The sequence below is a fragment of the Arachis ipaensis genome, chromosome B3, assembly GCF_059453495.1.
Source record: "Arachis ipaensis isolate K30076 ecotype BB chromosome B3, ASM5945349v1, whole genome shotgun sequence".
NCBI classification, from domain to species: Eukaryota; Viridiplantae; Streptophyta; class Magnoliopsida; order Fabales; family Fabaceae; genus Arachis; species Arachis ipaensis.
Window position 1 is genome coordinate 147712849 of NC_142438.1, and position 22973 is coordinate 147735821.

The following is a 22973-nucleotide window of genomic DNA, read 5'->3' on the forward strand; positions in this document are numbered from 1 at the left end:
CCTCTTAAAAAATGTATCAATTCTTTGATTTTTCATGATTATTTTATATAAAAATTTGAATATATATCCTGTAAAATATGTAAAAAAGAAGTTAGAATGATAAATATTAAAATTTATAATATTTATTGAATTTTTTATCAATTTAAATTACAATAATATCAATACTTATTAAATATTCTAATATTTTTTATGATATAAAAAATTAAATTAGATAAACAGTAAAATGTAAAATAATACTAAATTACATAAATAAAAAATACCTAATTTTTTATATTTGAACTCAAAGGTAGAGAAAGTATTGCTTATTGAATAGAGAAGTGCAAAATACGAATACACTTAGTTAAGTCCAAATCTAACATGTTTTGAATATTTAAAACTAAAAATTATTGTGCAATAAAAACAAAAGATGAAGATTGAATTTTGGTATTTTAAGTCATAGCAAAGTATTTGAGCCAATTGAACTAATTTTTTATTTTTTAAAGAAGTATTACTAATTTTTTTACCAAAAATTTGGGGGCCATGCCCTCTTGTCTTAACTAAGCTCCGCCCTGTTTATATGCTTTTCTTAATCTCATTTATCAAATTATTAGTTACTAACTCAATACTTATTTTAGGTTCAATGTGCTACAACAATTTTTGTACTATTTAATGGCGAAGCAAAAATATTGTTAGGCCCAACTAATTCAAATCTAATGACACTCCAGTAAAATAATGACATTAAAGCATCACCTCAATTGAAAAATTTCTGCAACCTCACTTATATTTAAAGTCAAAATAAATAATTTTAATCTTAAAGAAGATTCTCAACAATACACAGTTACTAAGACATTTGTTCCAACAAAAATACTGATTCTTAACACCCACTACAACAAATAAAAACATGTAATACTCCAAAAAAATCACTTATTCAAGACATCATTTTTATTTATAATTTAAATTATTCATTGATTATAGAAACTAATTTCGCCAATATTAATATCATCATATGAAGATCACATACATGTCTTCACAAGAACCTACGACAGAAAGAAGAAAACAATAACTCTAACAACAACAAATAAAAAAAACGAGTGTCACATAAAAAGATTAAATTTATCAACTAAAACAAATATAAAAATTAAACTACTAAATAAGAATATAATTTTATACAATTTCAACATCTAATTTTTTTTATTACAAATTATTTTAAATAAAATATCTTTTAAATTTAATTTTAATTTATATATATTTAATTTAATTTTATAAAATATAACTATTTTTACTATTTATTATATACTATCGTTAATTTACTATCCATTGTCCGGTCTTATTTTAGTTAAAGAAAAAGGGAAAAATGAAAATAGTAGTGGAAATAGTAAAATACAATTAACAGGCAGTGGTATTTTTGAAAAAATGGAAACGTAAAAAGGATTAAAATTGTCCGTAAGCTCAAATGGAATGTTTTTGCCATTGGAATCGAGGGAATCAAGATCGCAGGTGGAAAGTGGATTGATCTAATGAGACTGGTTTCGGGATCCAAGGTTTTTATGCTTCGCTTTATTTATTTTTTTCACCCGCCAAATTCGTGTTGCTGATTGATGTCTCTCTGTTTTGGGGTGGTGGATCTAACATCCTGTGCTGTTCTTCCTTTGATTTTGGACACTTCTGATGTGGGTTTTTGTTGGGGGTGGTTGGAACTCCAAAAATATCAAATGACAAACTGATTTTAAGTTTTTGAAAAATAGATTGAGCAAGGTAGTAGAAGACAAACTGATTCCAATCTATGTTAGTAGAACCAAATTGCTGTTGTTCTGTGTTCCTATATGTATACGTGTAGTGTGCTTAGGCAAAGATGTGAATAGAGCTTATAGAATTGACATTATGGTTTCCCTCCGCGCTCCCCGCCGCCGGTGGCCCGGGGGGGGGGGGGGGGAGAGTTCATTTACTGGCATAATGCTAGTGTCTTTTTGGAGCAAAACAATGTGTTAGATTATTTGGCATGTTCTTGAACCAGTGTGAAACCGTATGAACCTATTAGCTTTAACTACCAAGTTATGATTCTATGAGGTACAATAGTTATATTCTTTTGCATAGAAATTCTTTATTGATTTCAACTGTACCTTAATAACCTTTTTCTAGTACGAACTGTTCTTCTCTGCCACTCTTACAGTAGCCGCATGGGCAAGGGTAGCTGGATTCCTTTCCAAATTTTGCAGCTTCCCTAGTGTATCTTTGAATAACAACAAGCTTGATCATACCCCCTCTGGAAGAACTTGAAGAACCATTAATACGTCTATTTGAGTAACTTTTACATTTGGTTTAAGCAAAATTTCTTGAGCTTTGTGCAACTTAACTTTATTAATGTTTCTTGTCCTGTCAGCTCTTCTATTCACACTGGAACTTGAATAGCAATTTTTAGTGAAACACAATTTTTCTTTCTTTTTTTTTTCTTTTGGGTATAATGAATTTGATTATAAATATCATGAAATCTTACCATTGTGCATAGTTCTCTTCTTAATTCTAGTGTGTTTTATTCATAGAATTTTCTTTACACATAATGATATCCGCATGATAATTCAATGAAACGGAGTATTGTTATTGATAATTGGATTATACGTTATTTTAAACAGTTTTGGGGTTCTTGAATTGATTAACTGAAAGGATTTTACCTTTTTCTTTTAGCACTACATATGTAAAATAGATAGGCTTTTCTTCAGTTTTAAGATTGTTATGGTCCAGGCTTTGCATTGACCAAATCATCAAATGAATTGTGTTTTGAGAAAGTTGTGCTCTTGAATATTGGTTCTTAAAAATGTTTTCCAAGTTATTCTTTTGCCTGTTAGCTCCTTTGTATTAGCTGTGGGAGTGGAATTTTTTGGCATTCTGGTAGTCTCTTTTGGGAGTAAAATGATGTATTTTAGAAGATGCAAGAGCTGCCTCTAAGCACTAAGATTTTGAGTGCATGCTTTGACATTTCCTACTAATACACGAATGACCATGAATCTTTCACTGCTGCACTGTGTTAGGTACTGAGATTTGTGAACCAGATTTATACAACATTCGGTTCTTACTTCTGAGCTTGATTAGTGAGTATCATACTATCATTATTACTTTTTCATTCATCTTGATGAAGACTAAAGGTTATATAGATTAATCTTTGTTTCTTAGATTTAATTTTTGATGTTGTAACGAACATTTAGACATATAGTTCCGTATAGATTGGTTGTTAATTGGTTTTAAAAACAGAATATAAGACTGTAACAAAAATTGGATTTGCAATTAGAAAAAAGATTTAAAAACCAGATTTATTATTGGATTTTCAGTCAAAACCAGATTTGCAGCAAAAACTGGATTTAAAACTGGTTGACAACAAAAACCAGTTTGAAAATTCAGAACCAGTTTTAAACATGTTTATTTTTTCAAACTGATTGAAACCAGTTTAGTCTATAAAACCAGTTATGGTTTGGATTTAGAACCATATAATTGGTTTCAATTTGGATTGGCTTTGGATTTCTTCAAAAGTTTTTGAAATCCAAACCATGCACACCCCAATAGTGTATGGCACAATCTGTGAATTCATTTGAGCACAAAATTCTGGTGCAGCTTTGTGTTGATTGTTGATTGCGGTCTGTGGAGCAATGGCATCTAGAGCTTCTAATGTCGATCTCTTTGATGCTTATTTTCGGCATGCTGATTTGGACCACGACGGCCGCATCAGTGGCACCGAAGCTGTCTCCTTCTTCCAAGGCTCTGGTTTGCCCAAGCAGGTCCTCGCTCAGGTAAGAGAACCTACAGCCCCACCAGCCATATATTATTGTTAAATGATTCATTCTTTCATTCATTTATTTCTTAATTCGTCGTCTGCCTCTATTTGTGCTTTGGTAGCTGCGCTTTAATCTTATTGGTTTAGAGTATCCTGTTTGCTTTTCTCTGAACTTGAGTTAGTCCTCTTATGCCTACTTGTGAGTGCAGTTACTGACTTAACACTCACTTGCTGGCCTTCTTCTGCAGATTTGGGCTTTTGCAAACCAAAGCCAGAGTGGATTCCTTGGTCGGGCAGAGTTTTACAATGCCCTTAAGCTTGTCACTGTAGCGCAAAGTAAACGGGAGCTTACTCCTGAAATAGTAAAAGCAGCATTATATGGTCCAGCTACATCTAAAATACCTGCACCTCAAATCAATTTTAGTGCCACAGTTGCACCCCAACTGAATTCTTCTGCACCTACGCCTTCACCTATGCCCACCACCACAGCTACACCTGCATCTGCACCTGCATCTACATCTGCATCTGCATCTGCATCACAGAGTAATATTAATTCTATGCCCCATCAAAATGTTGGACTAAGAGGGCCACTCCCAAGTTTAAGTGGAAACCAGCAAAATCTTCCTTACCCGGGAAGCCCATTAGTGAAGCCAACACAAAATATCCCTGATAGTGCTTCTAATCTAGCACCTGGTATTGCCAATCAGGGAATCCGTGGAGTGATGGCTGGTGGAGGACCTCATGCTGAAACTCATGGCATACAAAGTGATGGGTCCACTCCCCAGATGGTTGGTGTTCCAGCGGTAACATCCTCTCTAATAGCACCTAGAGGAAGTAGTCCCACATCTACTCAGGAGGTGTCTGGGCTTGCAACATCTGGATCAAATGTTAGACTGGCAGTGGGACAATATCCTGCCTCTGGCACTAAGTCATCTGATCAAGCGGCTAAGGATTCTAAGTCAGCGGATACTTCTGGGAATGGTGTTGCTTCTGATATAGCCTTTGGAGGGGATATGTTCTCTGCAAGCTCGTTTCAGCCCAAGAAAGATTCTTCTACACTAGGATTTTCTTCTGGAAGTTCACCACTTTCATCAGCTACTGTTCCTGTATCTGGAGGGAACCAGCAGTCTATTAGGACTAGCTTGACTGAATCTTTGCAGAGCCCAATTGCATCCCAGCCTGTTGGTGCACAGCTTCCACAGGTCCAACCAGTGGGGAAACAGAATCAGCATGCCTTGGTCCAAACACATAATATGCCAAATCCACCTGGACATCCAGTGAGGTTGCAGGATTCTGCTTCTAGTCAGCCTCAATCTCCATGGCCAAGGATGACTTCAACTGATATTCAGAAGTATACAAAAGTATTTGTTGCAGTAGATACAGATAGGGATGGGAAAATCACTGGGGAACAAGCCCGGAACTTGTTCCTTAGCTGGAGATTACCACGGGGTATATTTTTCTTATACTTCTGTTCTTGCTTCGACAGGAGGCTTTAAATGCTTTCTTTATGTTTTCTTCTTCTCCATTTCATGGGCTGTCAGCTTAAGAATGATTGATTTGCATGGGGTATCTTGTCCTTTTTATTTCTGGATTTGTTTCAGGCAATGCCTGTTCTATCATCCTATTTTTCACATGTTCCATGTTTATAATTTTTCAATGGCTAGCTTATTCCCTGATCATGAGTTCTACATATGATTATATTTTCCAGAGGTTTTAAAGCAGGTTTGGGACTTATCTGATCAAGATAATGATAGCATGCTTTCTCTCAGGGAGTTTTGTATTGCACTGTACCTAATGGAACAACACAGGGAAGGACGTGCTCTTCCAGGAGTACTTCCAAGTAACATTCTCCTTGCTTTACCACCTTCTGGCCTACCTGCCACTCAGTACAGTTCTGTAACTTGGGGAAATCCATCAGGTTGGTGTCCAAGAATTACTGGTTCTCCCCCTCCCCCTTTTCCTCTCACTCTCACACACACACGTCCGCACAATCATTTGTATATATGGAAAATATTTAAACTAGTATTTTTCTCTATACCCTCTATTTTTGGAAGGTTTTCAACAAGAGGAAGGGATGAGTGACCCTGGTGCTCAACGAGTGAACCCAACTACAGGCCGGCCACCAAGGCCAGCTTCTGTTTTTCTGTCTGATGAAGGACTTCAAAAACAGCAAAAGTCCCAAGTTCCAGTGTTGGAGAAGCACGTCATTAATCAGTTGAGTTCAGATGAGCAAAATTCAATTAATTCAAAGTTTCAAGAAGCATCAGAAGCTGATAAGAAGGTAACCATTCACTTTTTGTTTCTGTGCTTAATATTGTTGTACGATAATTTGCATTTGTTTGAGCATATTTGGAAGTGCATGATCTTGAACAGTGACATTGGCAGTTGAACTACAGCTTTTTGACTGGTATTTTTGTATTTTGATAGCTCTACTTTTGAATTTTGTATTCCATTAATGCCGCTGCGGATTCTTTGTTGCTTTTATGGAAAAGTTAGCACAAGTAACCTATTGCCAGCTGTATTTTGCCTGTCTATTATCCGACTACCATTGTTTAAAGATTAATTTTAGTTTCGTAAAAGGTAACTCTTTCTGATTGTCCATGGTCATAAATAAAACCAACTTATTTTGGGATGTGGTGAAATGACAATGTGAGTTGTATTATAATTTCAAAATGAATGCTTATTCCCTTAATCTATTATGCTGATACTGGTTGTAATATGAAAATTATTGGGTGTCAGTAGTATCTCTGAAGGCAGAATGGAAAGTTCATATTCTAAATAGTCATTCGTTGAATGCATATCATTATGTCAGCCTGTTGACGGACCTAAGGGGGGGCGAGTGGAGGCCTCGGCCCCCCCAACTTTTTTAAAAAAAAGATTAATAGTAATAAGTTATTAAGTATAATTTAATTTTTTAAAAATTTATTTAGTATTTAGTCTAATATAAATAAAAGTCTAGCCTAACCTAAATATTAATGATTTCTAATAACTAAAAAAGTAAGTAACAATATTAAAAATCTGAAAAGATATTATTACTAATATTTTTTAATTAAATAAAATTTTTCAAATCCCATAAAGTATATTTTTTTTTCTTCTTGTGAGCGTCCTTCTTGATTCATTTGCTATTAATTCTCTCTGTTTTAACTATTACAACTGAGAGATCTTTTTTAGCGATGAATTATTGTGAAGAATAACTCATAAACAAAATAAAAGGTTAATTTCTTACTAATTGTCTTTTAATTATATTGAAAAGAAAATTGCTGAAAAATTTGACACAAATTCTATTATCGATACATTTTATGATACGAAAAATCGACCACTTCGTTAATAAAAAATACATACATATTTTTTGTACTTTAAAATATATTCTCTATCGATATATTTTTGTAATACATTTTACATTATATAATTTTTTGTATAATTTTTTAATATTATATATGTTATTGGCCCCTCCAAAATAGTATTTCTGGATCCGTTCCTGCCTGTGTATACCTGATTATACTCAATTGTGTTCCAAATTGAAGACAGTTAATTATTATGTCTGTATTCCTTTGTTAACTGCAGGTGGAAGCACTTGAGAAAGAAATTGTGGAGTCCAGAGAGAAAATAGAATTCTGCCATGCAAAAATGCAGGAACTTGTGAGTATTTTCTTGGCTTACCTTTATCTCTTATTAAAACTCCGTAGTTTGTACCTTTTAATATTTACTTGTCTCCTTTCTAGATTTGACTGTTCATTCCATTTGAGGCTGAGCTATATACCATTTTATCTAAAATCTAATTTGGTAGGAAATTCTTTTGATACCATGGTTTCTTAATCACTTAAAGAAGGGATCTTGCTAAGAAGGATATTTTACTCATTGTGATGATTTTAGTATTACGTTTCTCATTAATAGGTGTGACTCCCCCTTATGTCAGCCTTTGGTTACTTCTCTAGATAACTACTGGCCAAAAATAAAAAAATCTCCCTCCATCCTTTTCATCTGTAACTTTAGCCACATGCATAGGGACCAATAACCCAAAACCAATGTATGATTATGAAATATTCTTCCTAAAAGATCCTTGTTCAGTTTTCAGCTTATTAATTCATTCTATTAATATCTCTCTACATTTCTTGATTGTTGGTGTGTTTGGAATATTATGAATGGTAAAACTGGAAATTTAATCCCAAATGTTTCATTGATATGTTATATTTGGATTGTGGAGATGACGGATATTACGTATCATTTGCTTCCTCAAAATATCAGATGACAAGAATGGTGTGAATGTCAGGTTGCTCTCCTTTGTGTCTATTTGAAAAATTTGGATACTAAGAACAGAAGAATTTGTGAAAACTCCTTCTTCCACTTTCACATTCTATTTGTGGTTTAGAATTTAAGATAAATGAAATCTTAATTTTTCTTTTTTGCTTTTGTTTCCCTTTTTGAAAAGATTTCTTGTTCTTTTTCTGGCTAAGGTTCTGTACAAGAGCAGATGTGACAATCGTCTTAATGAGATCATAGAAAGGACATCAGCTGACAAGCGTGAGGTATCTTACTTTAGAATTACCTGTGTTCTTTTTGCCTCCAAACCATATTTATCATTTTCTCAATTTATCATTCATAGGTTGAGATCCTCACAAAAAAGTACGATGATAAATATAAACAAGTTGGAGATGTATCATCCAAGTTAACTACTGAGGAAGCCACATTTCGTGACATACAGGTGCATATGTTAAAAGGTTGTTATTTCCAGCCTGTTCTTAAGTACTCTCAAATTATATATTTATTTGATTTGCAGGAGAAAAAAATTGAAGTGTATCAAGCAATTGCCAAGATGGAACAAGATGGAAATGTAGATGATTCTTTACTGGTAGGTTTGACGTTATCAAGCATTTATATCCATCCTGAGAAATTCTAATCATATCTAATAAAGTCATCCACAATTTTCAGGCTCATGCTGATTGTATCCAATCAGACCTTGATGAACTGGTAAAATCTCTAAACAACCGGTGTAAGAAGTATGGATTACGTGCAAAGCCAACAACACTTGTGGAACTACCCTTTGGTAATTTTTAATTTATATGTTATTATTTCGTTTCAGGAATCCCTAGTCTTTTGGATGCCTATAGCTTTGTTATTTGGAATTGCTGCTTTTATTTTGTTCTTTTGTTGTTGTATCAATATTAGAAATGGTTTTAGTTGTTGAATACTGTTTTTGGTTCAGCATGAGTATCACATAAATCATTGAGACTTAAATAGGTTTCCCAATCAAGTGGTATTTAGCATATATTTTTTCAGCTCTTCTTGTGTATCCTTTATCAATATTGTTGTCATTGATATGCATGGACAGATTACAATATAATCTCATTAAACTCTCATTTGTTGTAAACAAAAATGTTTTCTTGTGTTTTGGTTGTTTTTTAAACAAGAAATATGATGTGTTGCCACTTTTGTGGTTCTTTGTTGTAGTTGCGGCTGTAATTGTTGTCAAATGTTGGATAAATGCATTCATTATATGAAAAGAAGGGCAACTTGTAACCCACTAACTTTGCTGGGACAACATGCAAGATAAGCTACACACCTTGTATTTATTTCTCTTAAAAAAGCATCAAAACACAAACTAAAAGTAGCATAGTGACCCTCTATTTGGTGCAAAGCTCATGACCTTTTATAAAGGGTTTATTTAACAGATGCTGATTGAGTTTGAAGCTTTGTTGCACTGACTTTCTCACTTGTACCAATTTTTTTCAGTGTTTTCCTACTTTTTCACGTGTAAAGTCGTGTCCTGCTCATCCTTTGTATTTCTCTGAATCTTTGCAGTTGCATTTCTCTTTTGCTATATTAAATAAGAGTAGAAAACTGATTCCGTCCATGTTGAAAAAAGTTGCTAAGTTTTTGCTGTCTTACTTAATTATTGTTGGCCTATTGATACATAGATAGTATTAATCTCCTTTTGTTTGCGTCCTGTTATTTCTCCTCGCTTTGTGGTTGCCAGGAGTTCCGTGTGCTTTCTTCAACTAGATTTTTTATATCGAAAAACCAATTGCATTGCGTTCATGTTATGTCATTCTTATATTCTCTGGCCTCATGCAATTTTATCCCTTAAGGCTGGCAGCCTGGTATCCAAGAAGGAGCTGCTGACTGGGATGAAGATTGGGATAAGCTTGAAGATAAAGGTATCCACAATGACCCTATATATATTGCTGTCTATAACGTATAACACCTTCCATTAAACTTTTGAGAATTCTTTACATAACGTTATTAAAGGTCATTGCTGATTGTTATTTTCTCTGAGGGGTGTTCGGTGGGATTAATTTTAAGCAGTTATACAGTTCAAGTGACTGCAAATAGAATTATGGTTTAACGGCTATTACTGTATTTCTTCATTGCAGAATTCGCCTTTGTCAAAGAACTCACACTTGATGTGCAAAACATCATCGCACCTCTGAAACAAAAATTGCCATTGGCTTCGAAACAGAAAGATTCAGAAATTGATAGTTCCAGAATTGCAGCTTCACCTAAGAGTGATAAAAAGTCTGAAAATCCCCAGAACACAGATGAGCAAGAAGTTGGCAATATTCATAATAAAAGTGAAGATGGGTCTGCAAAAAGTGTTCCTAACAGTCCATTTTCTAGGAGTTCTATTGGAAGTCCCCAGAGAGACTTTGCTGACTCTGGCATGGGGATGATTGCTGCTGGCGAAGATCGTTCACCCCGTGATCAAGATATCATACAAGGAACCCAAAGGTATGGTTTTGCATCCTAGTTTTCCGTATGTTGGTCAGTTTGTGATTGGTGATTGGGTTGTAATATTAGTGGATGTATCCTTAATTTCGATGATTGTGATGGTTTTATGCCTTTGAAGTTCTTGGTAATTGCTATATAGACAATTACTACTACCATCATCATCCTCATCATCACTATGTAGCAGCAAAATCGTGTACATTATTGTTAGCTCCATGGACTCCAATTAACAACTAGGTCATGAAAGTATTCTTTTGGCGTAAAACCTTCACTTTTTAGCCTTGCAGTTTTTCAGGCTATTTCAATTTGCATTCCACCTCTTACAACATTGCTAATTGCTGTGAATTTTATTAACATTTTGTGCGTTATGGACTTTAAATCCAACAATATTATTTTTCAAACGGATACTTATATGGGTTATTTCATTTTTTCTTTGTTTCAGTTGATACAATGTTATGATCTTGTAGAATAATTGCTTATATAATGTTGCATGTGCAGTGATCATAGTGGAGTCAAGTCTGTCTTTTCTGGTGAGAAAATTTTTGACGAACCAAATTGGGGAACCTTTGACGCTAATGATGATATTGACTCAGTTTGGGGATTCAATGCCAGTAGCACCACAAACGAGGTATGAAAATTCTCAACTTATTTATTGTCACAGCAAAATTCTTTCCTTTTCAAATTTTCATTAGCCGTGCAACACGTGGTTTCAACTTGGATATGATAATTACCTTCTATTCTGCTGAATTCCCGTCATCTCTATGTCTACTTGTTATTTCTTATATTTAAGATTTCCATTTGCTGCCACATGTTTGAGCAATGGAGATTTTTCCTCTAGCAGTCTGCTGAGTGCTGATTACACTGTGTTTTTGTTTACAGGAGAGAGATCTTAAGGGAGCTGGAGATGACTATTTCTTTGGTTCTGGGGATCTGGGCCTTGGCTCGATTAAAACAGGTTCACCACAGGGTGGTGATCCCTTCCTGAAGAGTGGCGGATTCAGTTTTGATGATTCTGTTCCAAACACACCACTTTTCAGCTCCAGCAGCTCTCCACAAAGGCCCAAAGAGTGGTTGGACAGTTCTTTTGACAACTTCTCTAGATTTGATTCTTTCCGTTCAGAGGATAGTGGCACTTTATCTACTCGGGAGACACCAACGCGGTTTGATTCAGTCCGCAGAGATATGGACTTTGATCATCTTCAAGGCTTTCCGGCATTTGATGACTCAGATCCCTTTGGCTCTGGGCCATTTAGGACTTCATCAGAAAACGAAGCTCACAGAAGAGGTTCTGATAAGTGGAGTGCTTTTTAGTTTTGTGGTTCTTTTCCTATTTGCGGTGTTGCCTCTGATGGAATGGGTTGTCTGTCACATTGTTGGGAACCTGGCATTTGTATTCATTGTATTAATCCTGTGTATTCCTTGTTATTCTGAACCTGTTTATAATTTTGCCATGTTGGTTCGTAATTTTTCCGTAGGGTACCTTTGTCCACTTGAAGAGGATTGTGGTCCCGATGACTATCGGATTGTTGTCTGGTGAGGGAAGTTTCATTGTGATTCTTTGTTTTCGGCTTTTTTGGGGTAATAGATTGCGTTTTATTTGTTTACCCAAAAAAAAAAAAAAAAGATTGCGTTTTATTTCATACTGCTAAATATAATTTGAACTCAAATCCATCTAATTGAATCTAACTTTTTCCAAACACGGTTATATTTTCTTACTCTCCATGCGCTTCATATTCGTCTGGATATCGCTCCGAGAAATATAGCTCCTTCCTCTTGTCAATTTCAGGAGCTATATCTTCCGAGCCATCATGCCCATATCGATCTATTTGCATTTTTGCATTTTTTTGAATAAAATTGAGAAATTTTCTTTTTTTTTTTGTTTTTGAAAAATTTTAGCAATAAATGATATACAAGAATGGATTTTTTTCAAATTTTTTTTCAATTATTTTAGAAAGTGTGATTTTTTATTTTACATTCTTTGAATAGGACTAAGAAAAAATATATAAGAAGATATTTAATGATAAAAGATTATATTTTACCGAGAAAAAAAATTAAGAAAATCTACTCCTATGATATACCAGTAGTCAAATTAAAAAATTACTGTTGATAACGAGAATAAAAAAAATAATAAAATGAATTTCATCTATTTTATCCAATAATGTTGTTATATGAACGGTGGTCTCTATAGCATTGTGGATGAAAAGCATAGAATCCGACGTCCAATCGTCCATGGCAGTCACATAGGTATTTAATTTGTAGATACAAACAGCACTCCCACGTGGAAATCGTGAAAAATGAAATGAAAACATGACCCACTATCCAACGCGCATGTATTGGATTTTATTCATTCATATATTGCTCCTACCTAGTGAGAGACTAGAAAACATAGTTCCAAGTGGTGCGGTCCACTCCATCTCCAAGTGCGACTTGCCAGTGCCTCACTTACTGTAGTGGTGGTGGAGTGCACGAGCAGAGTAGGTCCTGGTGGATAGGTGGTCCTCTAGTGAGCACTATTGAGTAGTAGAGTAGTGTAGACTATTATCTTCTCTTTTCTGTCTTTCCTTTTGAAAGGTCAGGTGTTGTTAAATACTTAAATTCACTATGACCTATCCGGCTATCACAAACCGAACCCCTGCCTCCTTCTAGCTATAATATAATCATCACTAATTTCCATCGGAAACAGTGCCGCCTTCATATATCATCGATGAATAATCATCTGCCACAATGCCATGCATTAACAACATTACTACTGCTTCTATTATTGCATGGAGACGGAGCATCCAGCAGTGAGAGTGAAGTCGTCAAAATCGGTGCCATCTTCACATTGAAAACCATAAACGGGAGAGTTTCCAAAATTGCGATCCAAGCTGCTGAGAGGGACGTCAATGCAGATCCTCGCATCCTGGGTGGACGTAAATTGTCTATCACCGTCCATGACTCCAACTTCAGTGGCTTTCTTAGCTTCATTGGGGGTACCGTACCACCAATCTCTTGCATCTTTATTTTTCTTCACTACTACTAGCTAGCACTCATCATCATGATTCATGATTCATGCATCATTCACAGTTGGGTAATTGTGTAAAATATATGACAGCCCTCAAGTTGTTGGTGACGGACACTGTAGCAATAATTGGTCCGCAAAATTCGGGGATGGCCCATGTGCTTTCGCATCTTGCAAATGAGCTCCACGTCCCTCTACTCTCCTTTACGGCTCTTGATCCCACTCTGTCGCCTCTTCAGTACCCTTATTTCGTTCAAACTGCACCCAGCGATCAGTTCCAGATGACTGCGGTGGCAGACATGATTAGCTATTATGGTTGGAGAGAGGTCATTGCGGTGTTCAGCGACGATGATCAGAGCCGAAATGGCATAACTGTGTTGGGGGATAAGCTTGCAGAGAAACGCTGTAAGTTGTCTTATAAAGCAGCACTGCCCCCTGATCCAACAGCCAGCGCAAGCGATGTATCCTCTGAGCTGGCCAAGATTCAAAGCATGGAAGCTCGAGTGGTTGTAGTGCACACCTTTGCCCAAACAGGTCTCTTGGTTTTTGATGTGGCTCAAAGACTAGGGATGATGAGGCAAGGCTATGTTTGGATAGCTACTACTTGGCTTTCAACTGTCTTAGATTCAACTTCAAACACCTCCAACTCTCTGGATATCCGGGGAGTTCTCACGCTTCGCCCTCACACCCCTTTGTCAAGACCAAAACAGGCATTCATCTCAAGGTGGAAGCACATTAGTAATGGCTCTGTTGGGTTAAACCCATACGGACTCTACGCTTATGATGCTGTTTGGACCATTGCCCACGCATTGAAGCTATTCTTTGCTGATAATGGGACCATCTCTTTCTCCAATAATACAAATTTTGGTGGTATGGCTGGTCTTGCTTCCTTGAGCATCTTTGATGGTGGGAACCAGTTACTGGATAACATACTTCGCATAAACACGACTGGATTGACAGGGCCGATTCAATTTGTTGGCTCAAACAGATCCCCCCTGCATCCATCCTATGACATCCTTAATGTACATGCCACTGGCTACAGGACTATTGGATACTGGTCCAATTACTCTGGCCTCTCTGTCACAACTCCCGAGAAACTTCACAGAAAGACATCCATCCGCTCTGTTTCAAACCAGCATCTATACAATGTGACGTGGCCTGGAAATACAAGGGAAAGGCCTCGTGGATGGGTTTTCCCCCATAGTGGGAGGCAACTCAGAATCGGGGTCCCCAACAGAGCCAGTTATCAAGGCATCGTCTCACAAATAAATGGCACCCATGTAGTTCAAGGATACTGCATAGACATATTCCTCGCTGCCATCAAATTGCTTCCATATCCAATTCAATATAGGTTCATTCTGTTTGGAGAAGGACATAAGAATCCAAGCTACTATGATCTTGTCAACATGATTGCTTCGGATGTGAGCAACGCTGCTTTTTTTTTTCCGGCATAGAAGTTGTCATAATTTAAATATCCTGCTCTTTATTGATAGTATTGTGCTTGCGTCCTTGATCAGGTGTTTGATGCTGCTATAGGTGACATTGCAATTGTCACTGACCGAACAAAGATCGTGGATTTTACTCAACCATATATAGAGTCAGGTCTAGTTGTGGTTGCTCCGGTTCAAAGATTGAAGTCAAGTTCTTGGGCTTTCTTGAGACCATTTACTGCACCCATGTGGGGTGTCACTGCACTTTTTTTCCTTCTTGTTGGAGCAGTGATCTGGATTCTTGAACACCGGACCAACGATGAGTTCCGAGGGCCTCCAAAGACGCAAATAGTCACTGTTCTTTGGCAAGCACGCTTGGCTTTTAAATTATTAGTCATACATTCCTTCCTCCTTGTACTAGTCGGTTCAGTTTGTCAACATAACTCATGTAACTCCTCCTCACCATATCTTTGTATGTTGTTGCAGGTTTAGTTTCTCAACTATGTTCTTTGCGCACAGTAAGTCCACTTGATGAATCATATCCAAGATATATATAGTGCATGAGTCTGTAATTAAACTATAGAAACAAACCAGCTAGCTTGCATATTGTTTCAGGAGAGAACACAGTTAGCCCACTTGGTCGTGTTGTGCTGATAATATGGCTTTTTGTGGTTCTAATAATCAATTCAAGTTACACGGCAAGCTTGACGTCAATTCTAACTGTGCAGCAGCTGTCCTCACCCATAACGGGCATTGACACCTTGATAACAAGCAACAAGCCCATAGGATTCCAGGTAGGGTCATTTGCTGAGAATTATCTCACTCAGGAACTCAACATCCCAAAACATAGGCTTGTTCCCCTTGGCTCGCCAGAAGAATATGCTTCTGCCCTTGAGAAGGGAACTGTTGCCGCTGTGGTAGATGAACGCCCATATGTTGAACTCTTCCTGTCAGAACACTGCCAATTCTCAATTAGGGGCCAAGAGTTCACCAAAAGTGGATGGGGATTTGTGAGTATCTATCTCTATCTCTCTTGTTATTCCCTTGGATTTAAAAATTGTGATGAGAGCTGCTATTGGGTGGCAGGCATTCCGGAGGGACTCTCCTTTAGCCATTGACATGTCAACTGCCATTCTGAGTCTATCCGAGAACGGTGAACTTAGCAAGATCCATGATAAGTGGCTTTCAAAGAAGGCCTGTGGTTTTCGCGGTGCACAGGATGAGCAGCTTCAATTCAACAGTTTCCGGGGCCTATTCCTGATCTGCGGGATAGCGTGTTTGGCGGCGCTCCTTATCTACTTGCCCTCGGTGGCATACCAATTCAGTCAGAACTCCCCGGAAAGAGAGAGAGGCAATCATCCTTTTGGTCATTCCAGCACCTCACGTTCTGCACGCATACAGACATTTCTAAGCTTCGTTGATGAAAAGGAAGACACATCACGCAACAGCAGCAGCAGCGGCAAGTTAAAAAGGAAACTTGAGGATATCTCATCTTCCAGATCCAGAACCAGAATCAGCCGTTTAAGGACCATGGCCATGCCCAAGAAATTACACATACACATAGGCACTTCTCAACAGTCAGGACCAAATGCCGGCTACTCAGGTTCCACCGATCAAGCAATCAAGTAGAATAGATAATGGATGTCATTGTGTGTTTCTTGCTCCTCTTTTCTCGATTTCTTATGTAGAATTATATTACTGTGAGACATCGCAGCAGGGTAGCAGACTGGCAGGGGTTGTATACTAATTTTAATCTTAAAGTGCACCCAAGTAATGTCTATTCTTCATATTTTTCCTATTTTATCTTTTCCCTTCACTTAACTTCCAATCTTCCATGTACTTATTTACCAAGAACCTACTCTTAGAAGGTAGAACAATGTTCTCTTTAGCTTCCTTTATATTTTAGGTCAATCTAGCAAAGCTTTTATTTGTTTCCACTAGAGAGATTTTCTATAACTAAAACTTTGTGGTTGATAAATTTGCATAGGTCTTACTTGATCTAATACTTAGGGAAGGACTTTGGGTGTGTATAGGTAACATGGATAGCGTTTGTCTAGTGGTGACATGCACAACGTGGTCATTTGTTTGATGAGACACAAAGAGTCTATATATAAAATACATATATTTGGAGTCTTTACTCTTAACTATAATTTTTATAGAATTTTTTGTCTTTTCAACTTGTTTCCAAGTCAATTAATTAGTCATCAAATTAATTATTATATATTTATATATAAATATGTATTTTTAATTTATTTTTATATGTATTCTATATAATGACCGATTTAGTTACCGAAAACATTAAGATTTGTAATTTGTAAACATGACGTTATTGACTATTGAGTAATTTTTTACGGTGGTTTAACTGTGCAAGCATTATAGATCAAATTATTCCTTGTATCAATCAATGAAATTATAGGTTATCTCCGATACAAATAGTTCATTCCCATCCACCGCTTGTTCTTGGCTAAAATATGTGAAGGCTTCCGAAACATTACGATACCCATTGCGCTTTCCCTGGTTGGTCGATCAAGAAATTTCTTTTTCATTTTGTTTTTGGGTTTTAGACATGTTGTGGATTTTTTAAGATGTGACGTTTATTTTTGGTTGATATGAGAAATTAAAAACTAGTCAGTTTGAATTCTTATAACAATTTAGTTTTAAGATGATCAAATTACCATGTCCAAGAAAATATCAAACTAGTACTACTACAGTACTACTACTATTATAAAGAAATTAATATAAATTAAAAAAAATAATAAATCAAACATTAATTTAATATAGGATAATGAGATAGGAACCTATCAAATTTTTGTTTTTGGAGGTAAATTAATTTCTTTTGGCAAACAAAATCACAATTTCGGGAACTAAAAGTTGTATTCAAATCTCGTTAAAATTCTTTGTTGAGCTAGTATGTTGATGCCTACAAGGCCAGAAAAATAAAATGAACGCTTTGAAGATGAACATACTTTCTCCTTTGTGAATCTGATCAACTCATGGAAAATTGGGGGAAGTCCTTCTCTTTCCACTTTCCAGCGTCCGCAAAAAAAGGGAAGAAAGAAAATATGAATATGCGGTGATGGGAAGTCAGATATTATTGGCAGCTTGTGCCTGCTTTGCCCCGACAGAGAAGAACTCTATGATGACTTCTAGTGGCATGCCCTTGGTTTCTGGGACTTTCAAGAAGACAAATACCCAGGCTATAGTGCACACAACCGCATAGATACCAAAAACACCTACAAGGCCTAAGGAGTTGAGCATAACTGGGAGAGAGTAGGTGACGATGATATCACAAATCCAGAAGGTAAGAGCGCATATGGCAATGCAGAGACCCCGAACTCGCGTGGGGAAGATCTCCGCGCAGAGGATATTTGGAATCGGTCCAAATCCCATCACAAAGCTGCAGAAGTACACAACCACGCTTGCTGTTGAGATTCCTGCATTCACGGCACTCCCCAAATCCACAAAACTCGCTAGCACTAATATCAGAAGAGATGCTATCAAGACCGGGATTGTGCTCAACAGCAAAGCCCTAAACCAATATTCAACAGTAACCTTATCATTTAATTTAAGCAAAACAAAAATGGACAAACCATAAGAATACCATGTCGATATACCTTCTTCCCGATATATCCATGAGCCTCATGGCAACAGCTATACAAGGTAGCATCAACAAGGTTATCACAGTGCTAATAAGAAACGACGCAGAAGTGGAACTAAGGCCCAAGCTTGCAAGAAGATAACCAACTCCTGCCTGCTCAAGAATCTGAGGTGTGTAGTAGAGAACCCCATTTATACCAGAGAACTGCAATGTTCAAAGAGTAGTTAGATGCTTTTCACTTTTCATTACAAACACACAGTATAACTGGTTAGCCATGCATGTTCAAGGAGCGTCAAACTGCGCTGTTGAAGCATCAGTAAGCGTGATTTGGCTACAAAACAATGTAATGTGTAATGCTGTCGTATCAAGGCAATTGAAAAATATAAATAAGTAAATAACGGCAGTGAGCACCAAAATGATGTCATCACCTGCTGAAGAATTTGAAGCCCCACACCCACAATCAACGCCTGCTTCACTCCAGGTTCGCAAAGATCACTCCAACTAGGCCCATTTGCACCTGTTTCAGATGGATGAATCATAGCTGGTCCTACTGGCTGCTGATTCATAAGCTCTTTGTTGTAAAGGGCTTGCTGACTGACCAGAGCAGACGCATGAACAACCTCGCCATCTGTCAGCCCATCAGCACCACCTACAAGTGAAAGGTGAGACTCGCGCTTGGATCCAAGGGTCCCGTCTTGGTGTAAATAGACTCTCTGAAAACCACCCTGTTTTGACCCATCTGGCCCTTCTCTTTCAGAATACTTCCATGCCAGCTGCCAACCACCACCAATGGCTGTACTACCACCAAGGGGTTCTCCAGCATTCCCCTGCAAATTACTGCCTTGCCTCATGCTTAATTGGCTACCATGGGCAGGAGCAGGTGCGTCCTTATCCATACCACTTGTTGGTTGACGTGAGATGAGTGGACTGTGCAAAGAGTCGTCGGCATCACCAGCAGCAGCATTGGACACATCATCACCGTCTCTGGCAAGGCTTTCTTCTACATCCCAATCTTCGTTCCTAGGTTGATTTCCTCCAACATTAAACATACTTCCAAAGTTGGAAAAAAGGGTGTTTCCTGTTTCTGGGATGTTTTCATGGACACTACCAAAGAGCTTCACTAGAGGATCTACTAGAGCACTCTGATTTACTATGCTTCCCTTTCGAGATGCAAGGCCAATGGAACTTTGTCCAGATGCGAGTTTCGCAATCATGGATGGAGCTCGATCTGGCCCATACAATTTGATATGCTCTTTTCCGGCTGAAGGATCCTCCACATCACTGAATTCATTGACTGGACCAATTACGTATTCCTCTATAGTCGTATCACCCCCCACTCCAAGACCCTCAACCAATAAAGCCATCTCACCTGGTCATGGAAAAGGACAAGGAAGTTACCACCAAAATCGTGCATATAAATAACCCTAAATAATACTACTCTGGAAATATAACAACTGAACGTCCAGCGTCGGCCGGGATGAATGTAGAGTTTAAGTGACTATAAAACATCCTACTTGGCTTAGAAGGAGGAAGGAGACGTAAGGGTGATTTCAGAAATAATTCATAAAAGAATTTTTTTTTTAAAAAAAGAGAGAGAGAGAGAGAGAGAAAGAAAAGCAACAACCAACCGGCAACATCATCCCTGCCACGAAGCCGCTGCAGAACCTTCTTGGCCTCAAACATCCGGCCTTTGGTGACAAGCCATCTTGGAGATTCGGGCAAGAAGAAGAGTGTGAGCATAAAATAAATGAGAGAGGGAATCCAAAGAACACCGAGCATGAGTCTCCAGCTTGGCGCCTTGGTAAGTGACATGGCAAAGACCATACAATAGGAGAGGAACATTCCGCTGGAGCCAGTGAACTGGGGAAGCGTGTTGAGTAGTCCACGAATCTCTGGTGGAGCAGTCTCGGATATGTAGAGAGGGACCAGGGTGACAGCCAAACCAATGCCCAGGCCATCTATGAGCCTTGCAAAGAGGAGAATGTAGACATTTGGAGACCACAACATAACGAGAGAGCTCAAAAAATAAAAGAGAGAGGAGATTATCAACATAGGACGGCGGCCCAACATATCCGACACAGCTCCAGAGCATGTGGTCACCAGTGTCGCTCCAATCAGTGACATGGCCACGATTAGACCTTCTACCGTCGGCTCACTTTCCAATTTGAACTCCTTCTTTATGTACAAAAGGGATCCTACATGCATCAATCCAATCCGCGTTTCAATTTTTCATTATTATTATTATTATTATTGCAAGAAGGGAAAGACAAGTTGAATTGAGCTCACCTGCAATGGTAGCATTATCCCATCCTTGTAGCATGTTACCGATAGCAGCAGCTATGGCAACAAGAACAGCTCCACTCATTTTTTCACTTTATTTGGTAATTAATCGATCAGCTTCTCAAGGGAACTAACAGAAACAGCAGATCAAAATAATAGTAATAGATAACTAGGTTGATGGATCAATATCAGAAACCAATTCGGGATGGGGTTAATGCTAAGGGGATGATGTATAAATGTATGTAACCATGTAGACAGATTAAGAACACGATAGTAACAGTATGAGCTCAGATGCTAAAAAGTATGAGCTCGCTCTTTTAATTCAATTATTATTATCATTAACTAATAACTAATAGCAATAGAAATCATAACAGTAATACTGAGTGGAGCAGAGCAGAGCATTTCCACACTAGTGCTTGTGCAATGAATAGCATAAAGGAAGAATAGTAGTATTAGCTATGGTATTCCTATTTGGCAGCAAGAAAGTAGAACTGGGAAAAAGTAATGAATTCTATCGGATGAGTCGCCCTGTTCTTTCTGCAACAGATGCTCTAGACCAGATACCTGCCCTTGTTACTCGCTTCTCAATCGGCATTCATTCAGTTATTAGCAATACGACAAAGATAGATCACATCACATTCGCGCTTCCCCTTCAAACGCAATTTGCTTTTTACAAAAATAGTAAGTAATAATAAAATAATAACGACCAGAAAAGATTAAAAATTATTTTATATCTTTTAATTATTGTTAAAATAATTAAAAAATTTTAGATATAATTAATTTATAATTATTAAATATTAAATTGAATAAAATAAATTTAGATTATTTTTTTATCATTACTGCAAATAACACTTTTTAAAAAAAAATTATTTGCTTTATTTTAATTTAACTTTCTTTTTTCTTTTTTACCGTCTTCTTGAAAATGTTAAGAATATTTTATTGTTTATAGCATATATAAATTGCATTAAACATTTTTCTTTCCTTCATATCCTTTATCTAATTGCGTTAATTAAAGAATCATGTTAAATGTACTTATTTATTTTGTTTATCTAAAACTTATAGTCATGGTTTCTTTTTTTTCTTTTGGTTACAAAAGTATACCTATTTCGTCATGATTGACATTAGTAGTTAATTTTTTTTCATGATCACTTGATAAGTCCATGAATTGGAGTGATTACTTTTAACTTTGAAGATACTTATCATGCTCTCAATTAAGTGTTATTTATGAATTTTTTATTTTTTTTAGATATTGTTCCCAAGTGAATAAAATTAGGTTGAGTGGGTGATCTAACAAATAATACTATATTAATATACTATATTAAAACTAAGTGAACCTATACATTTTTTTTTGTCTATATTTTTAAAAAGTATGAACTTTATAATATAGTCTAAAAAATAAGAATTAAATTAAAAAGAAGGAAGGGTGTGGCAGTTTGTGACTAATGATTAAAGAGTCATTCTGAAGTGTTTTCAGAATAAATAAAAAGTTCATTCTTTTTAATTAATTTGTATATTATACATTAAAATATTTTTATTATAAATATCAATTAATAATTTACCATACAATTAGTAAATTAGTACAAACATTATAATTTGCATTTCGAGCACCTAAGCATTCTCATATGTGATGGGGAAAAGTTCATCGGGATGAGCGGATGGGGTCAGTCTAGGTTGGTTGGGTTTTGTATTTTAGTTTTTTTTTTTTTTCTGTTTTGTTAATTTTTAGCAAATCGATGGTGGTTTGATTCTAATAGTCTAGGAGCAAAATCTACTTCTCTTTTATAAGTATCAGTTCTATAAGTACATCAAAAGGTTCTTGGATTAGATGAGTATCAAAACAAGAAATAAATTAAAAAAATGCCAAAAAAATATAAAAAAAAAGTGAAAAAGAAGAGATTCGAAAAATAAATTGATTGAAATCGAAATGTTTTACATTGAATTGAAACCAAGCAATAAAGTGCCTTCGATTGAATTAAAGGTGTTGGAATATAAATCTGACAAGGAAAATAAATGGTGCTGAAAAGATAGATTTGCAGGAAAAGTAAAGTTTTACAGAAAATGTAAATGAAAAATTAAAGACGAGTGGAAGGAATTCTATAGAAAATTGACTCGAAGCAGACTCAGAAAGTCACTGGGATGTGAGTGTGCGTCAGTAATTTCTGAAGTAAATTCCAACCCTTATTTCCCAAAACTTTCTAA

At 36.6% G+C, this 22973-nt stretch overlaps 3 protein-coding genes across 9 annotated transcripts; 2 read left to right on the forward strand and 1 right to left on the reverse strand.

The window, feature by feature from the left end:
• Nucleotides 1–1357: 1357 nt before the first annotated feature.
• Nucleotides 1358–12162, forward strand: LOC107631948 (uncharacterized). 6 transcript variants are annotated; one of them, XM_088508267.1, is made up of 16 exons: nucleotides 1401–1520; nucleotides 2150–2280; nucleotides 3006–3065; nucleotides 3583–3758; nucleotides 3991–5191; nucleotides 5451–5660; nucleotides 5797–6023; nucleotides 7307–7381; nucleotides 8197–8268; nucleotides 8346–8444; nucleotides 8520–8591; nucleotides 8672–8786; nucleotides 9829–9897; nucleotides 10114–10468; nucleotides 10964–11093; nucleotides 11345–12162. In XM_088508267.1, the coding sequence occupies exons 4-16, from the start codon at nucleotides 3618–3620 to the stop codon at nucleotides 11774–11776; spliced, it is 3198 nt and encodes a 1065-aa protein (XP_088364393.1). In that variant the 5' UTR covers nucleotides 1401–1520; nucleotides 2150–2280; nucleotides 3006–3065; nucleotides 3583–3617; the 3' UTR covers nucleotides 11777–12162. The 6 variants fall into 6 exon arrangements, with proteins under 6 accessions (XP_016191037.1, XP_016191038.1, XP_088364393.1 ...); XM_088508264.1 differs by having other exon boundaries at nucleotides 1428–1520; nucleotides 2119–2280; XM_088508266.1 differs by having other exon boundaries at nucleotides 1440–2046.
• Nucleotides 12163–13028: 866 nt separating this feature from the next.
• On the forward strand, nucleotides 13029–16692 carry LOC107631946 (glutamate receptor 3.2). Of its 2 annotated transcripts, XR_015907634.1 has the most exons (7): nucleotides 13029–13437; nucleotides 13560–14887; nucleotides 14984–15261; nucleotides 15383–15414; nucleotides 15512–15906; nucleotides 15983–16580; nucleotides 16614–16692. XR_015907634.1 is itself a non-coding variant. In XM_016335547.3 (6 exons), exons 1-6 carry the CDS (start codon nucleotides 13170–13172, stop codon nucleotides 16523–16525), a joined length of 2844 nt encoding a protein of 947 aa, XP_016191033.1. In that variant the 5' UTR covers nucleotides 13029–13169; the 3' UTR covers nucleotides 16526–16692. The 2 variants fall into 2 exon arrangements, 1 of the variants encoding a protein (XP_016191033.1); XM_016335547.3 differs by having other exon boundaries at nucleotides 15983–16692.
• Nucleotides 16693–17727: 1035 nt separating this feature from the next.
• LOC107631947 (monosaccharide-sensing protein 2-like) lies at nucleotides 17728–20885 on the reverse strand. Its single transcript, XM_016335549.3, has 5 exons — nucleotides 20781–20885; nucleotides 20123–20689; nucleotides 18923–19863; nucleotides 18511–18698; nucleotides 17728–18425 (listed from the first exon to the last, which is right to left on the reverse strand). The coding sequence occupies exons 1-5, from the start codon at nucleotides 20857–20859 to the stop codon at nucleotides 17981–17983; spliced, it is 2220 nt and encodes a 739-aa protein (XP_016191035.1). The 5' UTR covers nucleotides 20860–20885; the 3' UTR covers nucleotides 17728–17980.
• Between the last annotated feature and the right edge of the window lie 2088 nt (nucleotides 20886–22973).